Below are 18,502 nucleotides of genomic sequence, written 5' to 3'. Positions count from 1 at the left end.
GGTCCGTGTGGCAAGTGTGATCTGACACACTCAGCACATTCAGTGTGACTTCAACATCCGACTCCAACATCTGCGCATTGCCGTTTTTTGGGGAAGGGAGGGGGGGGGGTCTGCAAAACTACTCAAGATATATGTAAAGAAAGAAAACAAGCGGCGCCAGCGTTCCATGCTCGACACCCGCAGGCCGCCACTCTTCACGTCCTTCCTTCACCGAATGCGAGGTAATCTGCTGTTGGGAATCGGCCACGTTCAAAGGACAGCTCCCAGCACCGTAATGACTGGTGGTCACGAGTCTCCCGCCTCTTCCTCGGCGTGACGGGGCCAAAGTGACTTGGCCGGCTCGCCGTGACAGATGGCTGACTTGGCCGGAGACCGACATCTGTATCGTCCTTCAGCTCCGGCAGCCTTTTCCTGCGTGAAGGCAGTACGAGCCAACCACTCCTCCGCTGATTCCATGCTCTTCTCCCTCCTGTACCGCGGCCACCATCAGCTCCCAGTGTAGCTGGCCGGGTTGCTCTCGTTTCTACTCTCTTCTTCTTTTTTTTGGTTGCAATTTCGTTCTCATTCGGTCATTATTTGTCATTATTCACCTGTCCATGGAAGTCATTTCCTTGTGCTATTAAAGGGGAAATGTGGGCGCTGACAATCTGAATGAACAGGGCGCGGCAGAGGCACAGGGAGGAGATTGCATCCTGTAATCGTTACGGTTGTGGGTGTTGATGATTGCGCAGGGGGGCCTGGCAAGAAAAACACGCGCCGGCTAATATTGAGTGTACTCCTTCCTGAGTAAGTCCGTTTTCACTTAAAGACCTTCGGAAGAGGCGAGAGAGAGTCAGTGGGCTGCGGGCCTGAGAGCATCAGCCCTCGGGCTAGGCCTAGGCTCCAGATGAGCCTAACAAGGCGGAGAGGAGGGGGGCCTTGTGAGAGGAAACTGCATGTGGAGAGGTCCTGGATAAGACCACAGGCTAAGAGCTGGCTCGGAGTAGGCCGGAAAAGCAGGTCATGGCAGCGTGGGAGGGCGTGGGAGGAAGAGGCTAACGCGGCCAGAAGCGTTGATTGCGGACTGCGGATCACATCGATCGGAGGCTCAACAACAACGGATGGAAAAACAAAACAAGCGTCGACGTACACAGATTTGCGCTCAGAGTGTTCCCAAGTTGGCACCGGACGCCGGGTGGATGTGTCACGCTGTGAGTCACATCCAGTGGAGCCTACGTCGTGTGGGAACTCTCTCGTTTCACTGTTCCATCAACGCTGCGCAATACCACCATCAGCCGCTGAGTCAGGGAAAAAAGTGCTGTCATGAGAGCAGGATTTGGACTTTGTCGTCTAAAATAATCAGCGCGGCTGAAATACAAAGTTAGACAGTACTTAGTGGTGCCAGGCGACTGTTTTTTTTTTGTGTTGGGATTCGTCTTCCAACTCCTGTACTCCACGGTTCAGTGTGTTTTAGCTTCTTTAAACTCCTGGATTAATTACTCCATCCAGCCACAGTTGCAGGGCTGCTTTCAGTACCAAACGAGGGATAATGCTTCATCCCTTCAGTCGAGTTGAGAATCGATGTCGAGGAGCGCTCTCAGCTGTTCCGTGGTGGGACCAGCGGTGGCCTCTTAATTCGCCTGCCATCTGTGGCTTCTGCTCGGAGTTAAAAATGTAATTTCACGTTCCAGATTTGTACAACGAGCATTGTCCGATTCCACAATGAATTCAACATCCTTTTCCTCCATTTGCATGGTTTTTTTGGTGCCCGGTGGTCACGATATCGCCCTGGAAGCATCTCATACCGCCTGTCCTCCCACTCCGGGTCTTTCTTGCGACCCGGTTCAGCAGAGGTTAACGCCGTTAACCGCGCACAGCTGCGAGAGGCCCCTCGCGCGCTGCTCGACGAGCGCTACTCAGTCCGGCTGGGAAGGTCTGCGCGGCTGCCGGAAGGCTCCGGCGACGTCTGACTTATGATGATTGGAGTTAATACCGTAGCGAGACAATTGGCCCACCTGCCCGCGCCTCAGCGCCGCGGCCCACTGGGCGAGGAGGCTGGGCTCCCCTTCACCGGCCCGGCTGCGCGGCTCGATGCACATGAGGAATTCGACATGGCCTTCCGCTGTCGGCCTAATTTCTGGCCCTGAACGCATAGCTCGCTTGCAGAATTAGAGTCATTATAAGTCTCACTCCGCTCATGTAATGTAGGGCAGCGGGGGCATATAAATACATACCGGAAAGGAAGTGTCAACTGTCAGGTTGAGCGATGAGACACGAGGCTGAAATAACCCCGGTTGCGGCAGATATTCCGTAACATCAGTATGTGCACATGCATCGAAAATGAATAGTTGAGTGGGCCCGTAGACGGCTTTAGTGCTGGCAATTACCAGATCCGTCCTAAATTTTTAACAGACTTCTTTTTTTCCTTTCTGTTCTTTCCTTTTCATCAGCATCATTAAAAAAAAAAACATTTACAATGGGCAGCGGGAAAGGATGATCTCTGATGCCATTAGTGAAGGCAACAGCTTCGCTTTTGATAGCGCCTGCTTTGAAAAATGGACTGAATCCACACTATAATGGCGTGTTGCTGTATTCATCAACAGGGATTATTTTTCACGTGCTCTAATGCACCAATGCTATGGTCACACCCCCTACCCTCCTCCCTCCAATAGATCATTTGATGAAAAGACTCTTTAGAGCGACTTATCTCGTGGTGCACGTCCAAAGTCAGTCACACTTGGACCGTCAGGTCATCGAAAACAGGCTAAATGATCCCAGTCGAAAATGCAGTTTCCCCCTCGGGTGCTTGGTCGCCGTTCGCTTCCCCCACCAATCAGCACCGCAGTTAAAATGTTGTAAATGCAAATTGGATATTTCGTCATTTGATTGCGGCATTTCGGAGTCGGCTTGTCCGGAGAGAAAGCCTCCTGTATCGCCAGTACAAACCCGCCTAATCATCGAAAAATCAGCTGCAGTTCATACTTTCAAACCTCTGAAATCTGATTCATACAACTTCCCGCTCATTGTGCCCGAGCCCACCGCAGAAAGGGAGCTTTCAGATACGCAGCGGTGCTCGACCGGATGCCGCGTGTCGCTGCCAAAACTGCACGTGATCTGACCCCCGAGACCGACACGTGCAAAGACAACGCGGGACGAGGTCGTCCCTCGCCGGTTGAGGTTTAAAAAACGATGCATCGCTGCAGTTTCACAGGGTTCAATCCTTTTGGCTTTATTTTGCCGCAGGTTCAATTGTCATTCAGCAAAGGCGACCACTGTTTTCTCTTGGATCAATTAGATGAAGGCCGGCTGGCCAGAAGACGGGCTGCACACACACGCACACACACACACTAAATTGAGGCATCCTTGTCAATTGGTTATGGAACTTGACACATTTCTCCCCCCTCTCTGCATAAAGACGAGCATGCACACACACACACACACACACACACACACACACTCGCTTGTGCACCCGCACATCAACCTTTCACTCCTGCCAGACCATTAAACAGGAGAGCAGCTCCTTTGGCTCCCTAATGGAAATTACCTTTTCAAAGCCTTCAGAGGGAGAGAGATGTTAACCTTGTGCGCTACTTGTGGCATTAAAAATGGATCAAAGCAGCTGAGCGTTTGATGTTCGACGGAAGATCTCATTTGGGTCGTGGCTGCGGGGAGCGGTAGTTTAGGGACGGGACCCCGGGGCCCGGAGCCGACTCCCTAGCGCCCTCTGCTGGGGGAACCTGGGCCTCCCGCCTTGGCGAATGTCCTGGTGTGTCGTAATTGCTTCACCGAGCCACAAGTTCCCACTGGTTGGAACAACGGGCGCGACGATGAAGATGATAAAGGCTCATTTGAGGGACGGAAGTGGCATGGGGAGGCAAAAGAGAGGGGGAGCCCCCGAGACGCAGCAGCTGTTTCCCTTTTTCTTGTCAGTCAGTCCATAAATCAGGTTTTGTTATGCAACGTGAGAGCTGATGTGGACTGTCTGGGGTTACGTGTCTGGGGAGGGCACGGGTTGAGGGAAGGAGGGGTGCGGGGGTCACCTCTTGGTGAGTTACGATGGTGGCGGATGGGGAGGGGGTGGAGGAGGGGGGGGTGTTGAACTCCTGACCCTCAGCGTGCCGTCTGAAAACCTGGCTCCCCTCGTATTAAGAGCTCAGCCTGGGAATGAACACACTGTCTGTTTTTTGGGGGGAGGACAGACACCTGTGTGTGTGTTTGTGTGTGTGTGTGTGTGTGTGTGTGTGTGTGTGTGTGTGTGTGTTGCAATGTGTGTTGCAGTGTGAGTTTGTCTCCAAGTTGTGTGAACATGCTGGAAAGAGAGAAAGCAAAAGAGAGACAGAAACATTAAAAAAAAAGAAGCCATTTTGCCGCGTGTTTGTGTTTCTATTAGAGAGAAAAGCCAATTGTGTGTGCATTCATGCGATTCCTCCGCGGACGCAGACACCGCCAGTGTGTGTGCGTGTATGTGTGTGCGCACCCTTGTGTGAAGCACAGAGTTGGAGGGGGGGGGGGTTGGGAGATGGAGACACAGATAGAGAGAGTGGGGAAAAAAGAAGACATAAATAATTGATGATAGATACCGCCTCGCATCTGGCGCCTGCTGCCGCTGAGCTTGTTCAAAGTAGATATTGATGCAGGGCCTCGCTGAAAAAACAGCGCATGCAAACAGGCCCCCTCGATTGTGACCTCGTTACCGCGTCGGAGGTGCGACAATGCAGCGTATTTTAAAAAGGGCAACAACGTGTTACGCTCTCAGAAGGAGACGCAAAAGATTTCCTGCCGTCTCCCGAATATTTGGCCAAATCTGCCTTTTTGTCTTTCTTTTGGTTTGCCATCTTATTCCTCAACAAAGTGTGTGGGGAATAAACCCATTCCTATACTCGCCATGAAAGCAAGTCCGAACAGTGAAGGCTCAAAACGGGATTGTTCATTAATCGAATATTGGCTCCTTGTGGAGTCTCTCTGGCTTGTTTCTGCACTGGTGGCACATATCGGTCAAAAAACAACCACAAAATGGGTTACGCTGCTTGGAGGGACTCGATATGTGATTGACTTTCGTGTGTTTAAGTTTTCCTCCCCTCTCTCCCTCCCTCCCCCCCATCAGCAGGCCTATTTTCTCTCAGTTTTGCCTCATTAAATCTTGTGGAAAGTCTCCAACTCTTGTGGAGGAGACTTTCTTTTGATTAGGCTATAAACAAATGGAGGAGTTGGTTGACGTCTCCCAAGACCGTAGCCCTCTCTTGTTTTGCTGCTGCACTGTTGCTCCCCCCCTTCTCCCGCAACACACACACACACAGACACACACACACACACACACACACACACACATAGAGACACTCTCTGACAGGACTGAGTACCATTCTCCAAAGCCTTTATTCTCGCTCATTTTCTTTTTTTTCCTCTGTTCCCTCACCCAACACTCCATCCCCCTCCCTCCCTCCGCCTTTGTTAAAGACGGCCCCCTCACCCACTCCCCCCACCACTCTCTCTCTCTCTCTCTCTCTCTCTCTCTCTCTCTCTCTCCCTCCCTCTCGCTCTCTTATTATGCGCTCATCCGTTCCGCTGGAGGAGTGTTTGTGAAGACCAGCGACACGCCGCTGCTGTTTTCTCCAATAGAAGAAGAAAAAAAAAAGAAAAAGTGGACCGAAGTGTCAGGAGCCGCTTTCCAATTTTTCCCCCTGGTCTCTCTCTCTCTCTCTCTCTCTCTCTCTCTCTCTCTCTCTCTCTCTCTCTCTCTCTCTGTCCCTCCCTCCCTCCCTCTCTCTCTCCGTGTCTGGCTGAGTCCTCTCATTGACTCGCTCCTCTCCGCTGCAGCTGGCCGGCTGACTGGGTGCGCTGACACCGGGACCCGCTACCTGCTGCCCGGGTGATTACGCGCGCGCTATGAATAAACCCCGGAGCCCGATGAGTTGTCTTGGCTACCAGTAACCCGTCGGATCCCCACAGAAACAGGAGAGAGGGGGGGAAGGAAGCTGGCGCATACGTACGTCTTTTGCGGACAAGCGCACCGGGAGCACCGCTGGACTACAACACGAGCCACTTGAACACCGGAGCTGGATGCTCGAGGACGCGCAGGGGAGAGAGGCGGCGACGGCAAGTAGTTTCCTGAAAAAGGCAGAAATAGAAGACGCCAAATCCAGCACGGATCAGGGCGCAATGAGAACCTTTTGCCTCTCACTGTCTCCGTCACGGCGCTGACACAAGAGAAGAAAGCCCGACAAATCTCCGCCTCGAGCTCTTCTGATCACACACAGAGGGTTTCTCTCTTTCCACGAGTTCATTGATCTCTGCTGCTCTCCCGTGTCGCGGCGGGATCCAGCAATCCTTCTCCACTCACAACTTTTTGTTTTGTTTTTGTTGGTCTCTCATCTGACCTGCTTTCGGTCCCAAGCGCACCAGCCGCGGGGGGTCGGGAGGGTGGTGTTGGTGGTGGTGGTGGTGGTGGGGGTGCAGCTGCTTACCCACTCCACGAGACTGGCCCGGAGTGGAAAGGTTATTGAACCGAGGAGTAACAACCCTCGGGATGTGGATCAGCGAGCGGCAGCCAGCTGCTGTCCAGCCGCCCTGCTGAGCGCGCCACGGCAGAGAGAAGTTGCTCCGGGGCGCGCGGACGGACCGTGAACCCCGAAGGAAGCCGGTCCCGGTTACCCCCACCCCCATTGGATACAAATAAAGCGCGTGTTTGAGGTCAGGAGAGCCACAGGGAGGCTGAAGGAGGAGATGCTTGCCCAGCGCCCCTTTGGGGAATACTTGTGACACCCAGACCTCAGCTTGGTCCGGCAAGGAGAACAAAAAAGAGGAGAAAAGCCAGTCCTCCTTTTTTTTTACGCCTGTCAGGGTCACTGGGAAGAAAAAGGAGAATTTCCCGTTTGTGGATTTACTGTGGGCCTGCGTGGAAGTTCTTTTTTTCTTCTTCTTCTTTCCCGTGTGGATATTTGACAATCCCAAACGCCCACAATTTCTGGTTTAGGTGCATCTCACCACACGTACATGCCAACAGCACACTGACACACATTTACAAACACATTATCACCACCCACACACACACACACACCCACACACACACACACACACACACGCGCGCACACACACACACATGTTTGCGCTGTAAGTATAACCCACTTCACAACAGCACAGTACAGATTGAAAGCCCATTAGTTTCAGCAGGATGGAGGTTGTGTGGACAGGTGGGGGGCTGTAGGAGTCCCGTCTGCTCCTCCCCTCCCTCCTCCCTTGTCCCCTGTCGGTTCTCTTTCCCCAAATGGATGTTATTACCTCCCAAAAAAATGTGTTGCCTGGAAACCGCTGAAAGCTCGCTGTTGCGATTCTCTGACAGAAACGGTCACCGGGTCCTCGCCACGGTGCACAGCTGGAACCGCCGCTGAAAACCCGCACGGCCCATTACGCGTCCATCTTTATTATTTTGTGGTACTTTTTTTTTTTCTTTGTACCTTCCACCTTTCGCCCCTCGTCCCTCACCCCGCCGCCATCATTTTTTCCAACGGGTCTTTGGGCGCCCCTCGGCGCCCTCCGCGTCCCGTCCTCTCCTCCACCCTGGAGGGGAGGGGGTCGCTGGAGTGGAGCATGAGCGGGTGCCACTATCCCTCGCCGCCGCCGCTGCAGGAGCAGGACCGCAGGTACCAGCACAAGGTGTCCCTGGTGGTGCGCTACTTCATGATCCCCTGCAACATCTGTCTGATCCTGCTGGCCACGTCCACACTGGGCTTCGCTGTGCTCCTGTTCCTCAACAACTGTACGTTGGTTTCAACAACAAAACAACACAATTATACTTTCACAACACCGAAGCAAATGGGTTTACTGTTCGGCAAAAGAAAAGTGGCACAAAATCAAGTGTTGGCGTCGTCCTTTTTAGACAGAATTTAGGTGGGAATCAGGTGGGAGTTGTTTTGCGTCGCACATTCAAATCGAGCCGACTTTACCTTTCATGGTGGCCTTATCCGCACTTGAAGTGGGGCGTTTAATGTCAGGAATGGGGGTTCCTTGATTCAGATGCACGAAGAAAAAAAATGCTTCATGTCTCCTATCTAAAGACTTGGCATTTACTTTGAACTGCAGGCGAAGGAATTAAATGGCAACTAAACGCCTTCTGGATGACGCAAACATGACCTTTAGGCCTCGAGGCTTTCGGCTCAGTTACTTGTGGCAGTTTGGATGATGACCATCGCAGTATCTTCTTCTTCTTCTTCTTCTTCTTCTTCTTCTTCTTCTTCTTCTTCTTCTTCTTCTACTCCTCCTCCTCCTCCTCCTCCTTCTGTGAAACCCCCATGCTGCGTACCATTTGAAGTGTGTCAACACTCGGGCTGCTAACTCTGCCACAGACTCGCACAAATCTGTTTCTGAGTGCCCGGCTTGCCTTTGTTTGGACTGCGTGAAAGGCAAAAAAGTCCTTAACTCTCCGAAGGGGGCTGTTAGCTATGCCAGACTTGTGCCCCATGACCATGAGACAATAAGGCAAAAACAGACATCGTTGTTTTGGGGTCTGGAGGTCGAAGTGGTGTTCAGGGGGGAGGGTAAACGTGGTTGCTGTCCCGTGTCAACCCTTCTCCCCCTCTGACGTCCTGACAGTCTGTTACTCTCTTCCCAGGCTGTTGACTGTCAGCCACATGCATGAGGCAAAGTTGCATTATAGATGCAGCTCCTCGCATCCGTCCACCGCTCTCTCCTCCTCATCTTGGTCCCTCTCTCTCCTCCTTCTCACCGGCTGAGGTGGGCGAGGGGAGGAGGGGGAGGGGGGGTCGTTTCGTGAGCAGAGCGTTGTCGAACCCGTCCCAGAACAGACTCGGCTCTATTCCAATTGATACCAAAGCGAGTTTAAAATAAACGGGTGGACGAAAAAAAAAAGTAACGAAATGCAAAGGCGGCTCTGTTGTGCTGCCGGAGCCACGAGGACAGCTGGTGACAGGGCTGGTAGTGCTGACGTGTGTGTGTGTGTGTGTGTGTGTGTGTGAGAGTGTGTGTGGTGGGAGGAAGGGTGTCAGAGGAGCCGCGTAACCTCAGATTTGCTCTGCTCTATTGTCACCATATGGGGTGAAACATGTCCACACACAGTAATCAACTACCCCCCCACCACCCTTACCGCCTGACAACGGAGCCCACGCTCCATGTGTGACTATACGTCACCCAATAAGGGGGGCAGATGACACACATTCAGTGGCAGACTCCCTCACATGGCTGAATGTCAGCGTCGGACACATATTGATTCTCTGAAGATATACGCTGAATGATGGGCGACTCATGCGGAGCTCTGCCGTGGCGGGAGGGAGCGAGAGGAAGGGAGGGGAGAGGGGGGTAATGTTTATGGAAAGACCTTATCTTGTCCTTTCATTATGGAAATGTGACGAAATCGTTTAGAGTCGCCCGGCTCTCTCTCTCTCTCTTTTCTCTCTCTGTTCTCTGTCAGGCGCTAGGTGCGACGTCGGCGCGTCTTTCTGTGTGTGCAGGCACGCTCACGAAATGCGAGACAGGAAGCAGCTGGTTTGTGCGTGGACGTCTGCTTTCTGTGTTCGTGTGCTCTCGGCAGAACTTCTTCGACATTACCCCACAATTTCTGTTTCACTCGTTTTATATGTTTTCTTGAACCCCCCCGTCCTCCCCGCCTCCACTCCTCCAGATGGATATCAGTTACCGTCATGACTGACTGGAAAACAGCTTCAGCCGACACTTCATTATTCACCTCCAGCAACAGTCTCGCCTCGCCTCTCTCCTCTCCTCATTCTTCTCTCCCTCACACACACTTCCGCCCCTCCCCAAAAAGCCCCGGCTAATAACAAGCAATTTTAAGCGAGCCTAAATAATAATAAAAAAAATACTCAGCTGCATCTCGGGATGCCGACGTGGCATCACGGCCCCCTCGTCGCCACAGCGGTTGACGGAGCCCCCTCACTCCGTAAACCCACCAAAACGTGTTAGCGGCGGTAATTTGATGATGTATTTATCTTGTGGCGCTCAGTACACATGTGCATCGTGGCGGCCTGTCGAGTTGCCGGGTAAATCATGACACTAAAGTCCTATCCGGAGATCAGCTGATTAGTTTAATGTGTCAGAAATATCAGTCTTCTGACTTTGCTTACAGCTTTGTGTCATTCGGCGTCCGTGGTGTATGTCTTCCCTTTGCGTAAGCGCCAAGCTGTCGGCTGGTATCCCACTTCAAAAGACCGCTTGAATTGGCCATCAGTCGTTTTAGCGAGCGAAGACGCCAACACGTTCCTGTTCCATCCCGTCCAGCGGGATGATCTTCTGTTCCCCTCGTCTCTCTGTCTTTATATTCGGACCACAATAGCTTTTGCTTTGTTTGTCGCACAAAATAAGCAATCTGGGAGACCACCGCTGAGGCTCTGGGAAATTGCCGTACTCACCTTTTTCCAGGCTTTTTGTAGCCTAAACCATCAGTGGTGCGATCGGGAAAAAAGAAGTCGCGCTCGGTTAGTGTTTCGTCACTTTTTCCTGCCAAACAATGGCAAAGCAAACTGCATGTTTTCCGTCTACATAATGCAATGCATTGTCATTACCTGGACGAGAGCCATGTTGTAAAGGTGTCAAAACTGCAAATGTCTCAGGTTTCATGAGACCTCCCCTGTGTGTGTGTGTGTTACTCAATACTCTGTGTCATTTGACACTACAGGTCTTGTTTTATGGCTCCCACGAACCTGACAAGCCTTATGTCATCGCCTGCTGGGGGCTGACCAGGAGAGAGAATAATGATGTCATTTGATATATTAGGGTGGAGGGGGGTTAAACAAAAACAATCTGATTCATTCTGCATATGGTGGAGAGGGGAGGTGGGGAGCGAGTGCGTTTTCACTGATGTGCTGTATGTCTTCACCGGAGTGGAATTCCTAAATCTTATCTCACACTCACTCGGATCTTATCACGCCTACATACACACACACGCACACACACACACACACACACACACACACACACACACACACACACACACACTAGCACGTCCCTTCACCCCGAGTGTTTTCAAATCTCATGTGCTCTTATGATATCAAAAGTCCCGCGGTGTGGTTTGGGATGACAAGACCGTGAAAACAATAAGAAAAAAGACAAAAACAATTGTGATACCGCTATCGCTGAAATATACCGCTGTCGACCAGCCCCCCTCCCGGTCACCGCGTTAGAATGTGTCGGATAGAAAATGTGTCTTTTCTGTTGTGTGTGTAGCAACTCAATTACTTTGCCAGCACCCCTGAGAAGCCTCCCTCCCCCCCCACACACACACACACACACACACACACACACACACACAACACTAAAAAACCCTTTTCTCTTTTTTATCTCTTTCAGACAAACCTCCTCACTTCACGCCGCCCCAGCCTCCTGATGGTAAGTCCTCTGTGGGTTTTTTTATTCTTTCTTCACGCTGCCGTTGACCGCTTGTGTTTTTTTGTTTTTTTTTTGCGCTGTACCTGTGAATTATGACCTCGGGCAGCGCACTCCCTGCCTTTTGAAGTGGGCAGACGTCTGCGCGTCGAGGCCCCGATTTCGGTCCGCTCCGCCTTTTTTCTTTCTTTTTTTTTTTTTTTTTGTCTCTGCACGGTTGGTATGGCGGGCACGTGGCCAGGTCCGCCCGGGGCTTTGATGTGAGAGGGATCTTTTGATGACTTGATTTGATCTCGCTCCGCACGGCTAGTTAGGCTGATGTTCACTACCTGTTACCACGGCAGCATTCACATCCTTCTGATAGAGTCTAATAGGATAATCCCCTCCTCCATCCTCCCTCTCCTCTCTTTCCCTGGGTAGTCTACATTACCTGAGTCTGCTGAGGGAAGGGGGGGACGGGGGTTGTGGTCCAGCAGCGCAGAGCAGCATCACCTCCTTCCATCCCACATATAAATCTTCACAATGGGTGCTGAATTGTTTCTTTTGTTTTTCTGGCCAAGTAACATAAGCTTTTAAATACAAAAAAAAAACAAAAACATACAATTTATTTCCAAAACAGTGGATCTAGGCAGACTTTAATTGGAGGAAAACAGCTGTTTTTCAAGCTGCTCTCATGAATATTTATCAGAGGCAGCGCAGTGAGTGAGCGTTTGACAGACCTCGGTGTTGTATTTTCCTTTTATACCGCTAATGACAGACAGGCAGGGACGGACTCCAGCCGGTTCCGAAAGGTGTCGCGCGAGGTTTACAAAGCCAGAGGTTTTGTGTGGAGGAAAGGCGCGAGGAGAACATGCTTCTAATGATTCCAGCCGGCCGGCTGATGTCAGGCACAAAAGGCCACAGTGGGGGCTTTCTGAGTCTGTTTCTGGTAATTGCCCGATCACTCGCCCCATGGGTCAGCCTGTTTGGACAAAGCGGTCCGCCAGAGAGAATAAAGTAACAAATTAGAGGTAGTTTTGTGATGAATGTGATTGTTTCTCCGGACAAAAGCCTGTTTGCTGTCGATGTGAAATGACCGCGGCGTTTGGCTTCGCCGAACACCTGAGGAGTGTGTGCAAGAATGTCTATTTTTATTATCCTATTGTCTTCCTGTTTTTGTGCCTCAAATGACGAAACACAGTTTACATCAAGCTATTTGTTTTTGCTTCCGCAGCAAATTAAATTGACTTGAAAAATGATCGTATCTCACGGAGGTTTTTGTGTTTAAAGCCAATATTGCCATAAAATTTGTCTCTTTACTGGAAAAATGAGAAACTGTGTGCAGCTCATTTCTGTTAGCTATTGAAGCCCCCCCCCCCCCCTCCCCACCTCTTACCCCCACACAAAGGAAATGACGCCCCGCTTATCGATGGAGCCACTCATTTCCCGCATATGAAAGTTTTCTTTGCCGTCGGAGGGGCCGCAGTTTGTTTCTGCACTAGTCAACCATTTAAAAGCTGCTGCTCGCCCTTAATTACATTTCCAATAGTTCTGCAGGCTTTACATCAGCAGCCTGTGCTGTTTTAATATGCCAAGCAAAACAAAAGGCAAAGTCTCCAATCAACGGGGTAAGCCTTCCCTGCGGGACGCAGTTTCTCCGGGTCATTTAGCGCTGGAGAGATTAGTGAGACAATTAGAGTTGGCCCAAATAAGACAGTAGGCCACTTTTTAGAGGCGCAGCTTTTTATTTTTTAGCAGTAGTGGATGGGCGATTGAGAGGACGCTGCAGACCAGCAGACGGGCTAATATCGCTCCACAATTAGTCAAATGTACTCCAAAGAGCACTGGGCCTTGTTCTACCGAAACGTGCCCCTCAGTGCCAAAGAACGCGCGGCACTTCATTACAGGAAATCGCAGACGCCATACCGCCAGTCTGCTCTTTCAAACGGCCTAATTTGTCTCTGAGCTGCACCGCTGATGAGACGTCCTTATTAGCGCGAGGAGATGCCGCGCAAAGTAAAGAAATTTGTTCTGCAAATTGGAGCGAGGGAAGTCTCGGGATTCGCTGGCTGAGGGGGAAGGGGGGGAGGGAAGAGAAAAAACTAATAAACGCGGGTTCGGCACAACATAAGCAAATCCCTTCGATGGAATTCACGGCGTGCGCCGCCGGCCGCAAATAGCTGACGAATCCTCCCCAATGAATGGCCTATAATCACCAGTCGAGGAAAAAAAAAAAGTGACAAAAGTCACTAAGCAGCCTTTAATTAGGCCTCTCTTTGAAAGCTCAAAGCAGCAGTTGCTTGGCTCGGGCCGCGCTCATTATTGCCTGTCGTCTCCCGATAATAAGACAGGCATTGCACGCTTGGTCGAAGCGAGCCCAGAGGATTCTGTAGCTCGAGGGATTAGTACTGGACTTTAGGGATCGGGGGACGACAGCGAGAAATGATCGAGGCTCTCGCCCCCCCGCCACCCTCCCGTGATGTCCGCATCCAAAGGAGGCATGTTGGTGCACTAGTTAAGGGCATCGTAAGGAGGCTCTAGTATCAAATACAATCTGTGAAGGTTTATTGCTAAACCGGGTGACTTACTCCAGATCCAGCTGTAATTGAACAAGGATAAGGAATAGATTATTTTTCTGGAATTCAGTCTCAAAGACTTCGGAAAGGAAAGTGCGCTTGCAGGCGGCTCCCCGGAGCTTCCCTTTCATTTCCTCCGAACGCAAGCGCAGGAGACTGAACAACGGCCGAACGAGAGGGTGGGGGGGGGGGGTACAGAACGGGACCCCGAGAGGAAAGGAAACGCGTAATCGGAAAACAGAGCCTCTGACAGTTCGGAGGTCCTCCGTGACCGGCTGCCTGGCAGGAGCCTGCGAGAATCCCTCAATTTTCTCATCTTGTCGCTGACAGTGTTCCCCGGAGGACGCGACTCACTGACAGGCAAAATAAACTCCTGGACTGATGTGTGATTTGATCTAAGATGGTGGGACGGCAAATACAAAAAGGATAGAAGGGAAGAAACAAGTTCCAGCGGTCTCACTTGCACTTTGAGAACACTACCTCCTCGTCCTAAAGAATTGACAAAACCTTTTGTCAGCTCTGGGAAAATACAGCAACTGAGCACCGCAAACCCATTACCCCCTCAGATGTGGGAGGTAAAAAAACAAAACAACAGACACACACACACGTACACACACAGGAGACAACCCTCCCGTAATTTATTCCGCCGGAGCCGTTTCCTGTGTTCTTGACAGTAAGCCTAACTCGGAGAGAGGCAGAATTAATTATGGCTCCGCGGCCTATCTTAATTAAATCATTTCACATCACAGATTTCACACAACGGAGGCAAAACATATCTACCTCATCTTTTTTGGGAGCTGAGGCGGCGGGGGTGGAGAACGCCCCGCATCAAGATATCAAAAGGGCTCCAGCGGTAACGCTGTTGCCTCCCCGGGATTGCGATTTCACAGAACGGGGGTTGTCATGTCCGGCTTTTGACACGGAGCAGCTTGTTAGCCCGCCGCCGTGCAGCGGGAGCGTGAGGGGCGGCGGCCTTGACACTTTATCAACGGGGAAAGTTTGTTGCCCTTTTTAAAGTACACAGAGCCTTCAAATTACGCAGCTGAACTCTGTATCTCCCCCCTCGTTCCCCCCCCTCCCTCCCCCCCCCGGTCAGGGCAGCATGTCTGGTTTCCAGCGCGCCTTGTGGACTCAGCAGATACGTGAGCGCCCTGAAGGCGCTCGGTAAGTAGTGAAGAAAGGCAGCGTTCCCACTCAGGCCTCACGCCACCGCAGCTTTACCTCGGTATCGATCTGCCGACATGGGTTAGAGCGGTAGTCCAAAGAGAGGGGGGGAAAAAAAACAACAAATAAAATACATATTAGCCAGAAAGGAGGGAGCTGTCGGGGGCTCCACTTTACCTTGCTTTTCCTTCCCAAGGACACCGAGTAATTGTTGACACATTATGCAATGGCGATCGTTGACGCAGGTTATTCCCGGACCTCGGACCTGGGGGATCAGCAGTTCTGACTCTTAGCATCAGGCTCCTTTGTTTGATAGAAGCCAGACAAAGTGTTCTGCACAGCAGCTTTTAACCGGCCTCTTGTCGCCAGATACGAGTTAACAAAGCCATCAAATCCATTTTCAAGGTGTTTTTTTTAATAGGATATCTGTGAGTGAGTCTATATTTCAGTCATAGGATGCTGTTTGTCCATATTGATGGCTCGTTAGACGCACATTATGTTCATCTACTCATCGTACAACAGGGCGTGTTTCTTCCTCATGGATTAAACACAATAAACAACAATAAAACAAAAAATAAAGCTAGTTTCCAGTGAGCCGAGTGTCTGAAAGGATGACACGAGCCGGACAAACAAAACCCCGTTGACGCCACGATTCCAACGCGAGCTCATTAATGGTTTGGGGCTGCTTATCGGAGGCCTTATCAGCTCGGCGCGGCGGCGCAGAGGGACTGGTTCGAAAGCCTTTACCCCCGTTCGAAGCTCTTTGTCATTTATTGGAAGTAATTAGCGCGCAGACGGGAGCGATGTCGCCTTTGAATGAGCGCTCTATGTTCCTCGCGTGTCGATGCCATTCAGCGCCCAGTGAAAGGCCGCCGTCGCTCATTCCTTCTCATTAACGCAGCAGCGGAAATCTTTTTTTCCTTCTTTTTTTTTCTTAACACTGGGACTCAGTTGTCATTCTTTTTAAAAAATTTTCAATGATGATGGCAAGGTGCTAATTTAAATGTTGGCTGGGTGGCCGTGTCAAATAAAAAATAAAAAAAGGAAAACGTTACTAGTGGGACGTATTTCGCTGTCAGGGTTGTGTAATTAGAGGAAAATAAGTGGCTGGAACAATATCCTGCTATTAGCCGAGTTAGTGTTTTCCCTAATTAAGAAGTGGAAGTCACTGGAGCGTTCAACATCCTCACTGTTCTCACAGATACTGTATATACGTCGTCTCTGTGCTCACAGGCAGCTGGCTGCGGTGGAAGTCGAGGCAGCTGCAGTTCAGTGCTCTCTTGTTCTGTCAGACACACACACACACACACACACACACACACACAGACATGAACACACACACACGCACGCACACACACGCTCTCATACTCTTCTGAACATTTCACCCCTTTGTCTCTTGTTTTTCTTCGCTCAGCTAGAAACATTGTTTACAGATTGCAGTTGAACCTCAGGACACACACACACACACACAAACAGACACACACACACACACACACACACATACACAGACGCACGCACACTCTTTTCCAGGCGCCCGAACATCCCATTTTACAGTTTTTACAGTCAACTGTGTGTGTTTGTGATTTGTGTTGCAGTGTGCGAGTGCGCACGTTGAGTATGCGTGACAAATTTGCATGTGTGTGTGTGTGTGTGTGTGTGTGTGCGTTCCTTGGAGGCTCATAACCAGGGGAGGGCAGGAAACTATCCATTCTGAACCTCCCCCCACAACCTTACCCCGACACACACACACACACACACACAAACACACACACACACACACACATTCCAGGGTTCGCGTGGTTGTCTTCTGTACCCGTACATTTACTGACGGTTGTCATGGCAACCGGATGTGCGGCTGGTTGTGGATCAGTCTCTCTGATCCATACCGGTAAACAGTCGATTCACAATTCACTGCTCGCATGGTAGCTCCATCTGCAGTGAGCTGGAAGTCTCACCCATACTGTTAACACACACACACACACACACACACACACACACACACACATACACACACACACACACACACACACAGTGGGGAGCTTTTTGCTTGCACGTGTTGGTTGCCGTCATCCCCTTACGTTCGACTTTCGGACCTGGAAGCCCTGATGTCAACCACAATCTGTGTGTGTGTGTGTGTGTGTGTGTGTGTGTGTGTGTGTGTATGTGTGCCTGTGTGTTGGATGTATACGGGTTCTGCTCCACTGGACACAATTACAACACACCGACACTTGGCCCAGCAGCATGTCAGTGACACCACTTACACACACACACACACATACACACACACACACCATGCTGATTGCTGTCCTCTCACTGAGATTCATGTGACAGCGCAGAGCGAGAGAGAGAGAACAGACGATGTTGAGACAAAGAGAGAAGCACCAAGTGCAAAAGATCGCAAACCTGTTATCTGGCTGGGGGGCGTGGCTTTAGACGGCACATCGTACGCCACAGTGCGACACTTTTCACGAAAGACTATTATGTAAGTCCTGGACTTGCCGAGTTGGGGGTCGTCCCTTTTCCCACTCCGCTGGACCACGGGAGCAACTCATGTGTGCACAAAGCAGCCACTGAGCCCCCACCTGAACAAGAGGCACTGACTTCTGACTGTTCCTTGAGGCCGACACACACACACACACACACAGATGCAAGACAAAAACCCTTATCGCTGCAGAAAAATGTACATATCAGTCCCATTATTTTTTAATTAGATCCTCTGGCTTCTGGGACGCATCGCTCAAACCTGAATACAAAGCCCATCCTAATGATAGAGACGGTTGCGTAATTGTACGGCTAGGCACATATTGTACACATTAAATCATCAATATTTCGACATTACTGCAATACATTCCAATTGTAATGTCTTAGTGCACGAAGAGAAACACCCTTTAAGATCTGCTTTGTTGTTCTATATATAAATATACACACATATATAAACATTATATATTTTAGCTGCACACCAGCAAAAGCAAAAAAAAACATCACTCCCGCGCTCATTACAAGAGGATATGGAAAATATAATTTCGGTTTAACTGGTCAGCCGCAGAGCTAACCAGCCGCTCCGTTTAGAAATGAAATTCATCGCTGAGGCGGTCGGAGGAGTGAGAACGCTCTTCCTCTCTGTCGTCATTGAATTCTCCAACCGTGCTCCAGCTGTGGCGGCGGGGAGCAGAATGTATCCAGCAGATCATGATTTGTCTTCCTGTGTATCCGTCTTCCTGTCCGCCGCACCTGTCCGTCTGCCAGAGGGAATGGGAAGAAGGAAAAGGGATGTTCTGTGCAAATGAGAGGAATTCATTCCCCCCCCGCCCCCGGCTGGTTTTGTTCATGTATTGTTTTGTTCACTCCTCCTGTGCATTTAACTCGTCATTACAATACAACACTCGCAGTTTTTCTTTTTTAGCCACACACCTCAGTGTGTGTGTGGTTGTGCGCGTGTGTGCCAGGGAGAACAA

The 18,502-nt window shown here is 50.7% G+C and overlaps 1 protein-coding gene across 9 annotated transcripts in view; it reads left to right on the top strand.

Moving 5' to 3' along the window:
* Window positions 1-18,502, top strand: part of agrn (agrin) — a 221,128-nt gene that overhangs the window by 77,600 nt on the left and 125,026 nt on the right. For 7 of the 9 annotated variants that reach the window (XM_068597704.1, XM_068597710.1, XM_068597705.1 and 4 more), the window contains one exon: window positions 11,293-11,331. In XM_068597704.1, the coding sequence (XP_068453805.1) occupies window positions 11,293-11,331 (39 nt within the window). Of the gene's footprint in view, window positions 1-5,546; window positions 7,733-11,292; window positions 11,332-18,502 lie in introns of those variants that run through there. The other 2 variants (XM_068597712.1, XM_068597709.1) reach the window with 1 other exon arrangement.

Source organism: Clinocottus analis, unplaced genomic scaffold (assembly GCF_023055335.1).
Source record: "Clinocottus analis isolate CAN_PGR_092001 unplaced genomic scaffold, fCliAna1.0.p SCAF_4, whole genome shotgun sequence".
In the NCBI taxonomy this organism is placed as follows: Eukaryota; Metazoa; Chordata; class Actinopteri; order Perciformes; family Cottidae; genus Clinocottus; species Clinocottus analis.
This window is presented reverse-complemented; position numbering and strand designations above follow the sequence as displayed.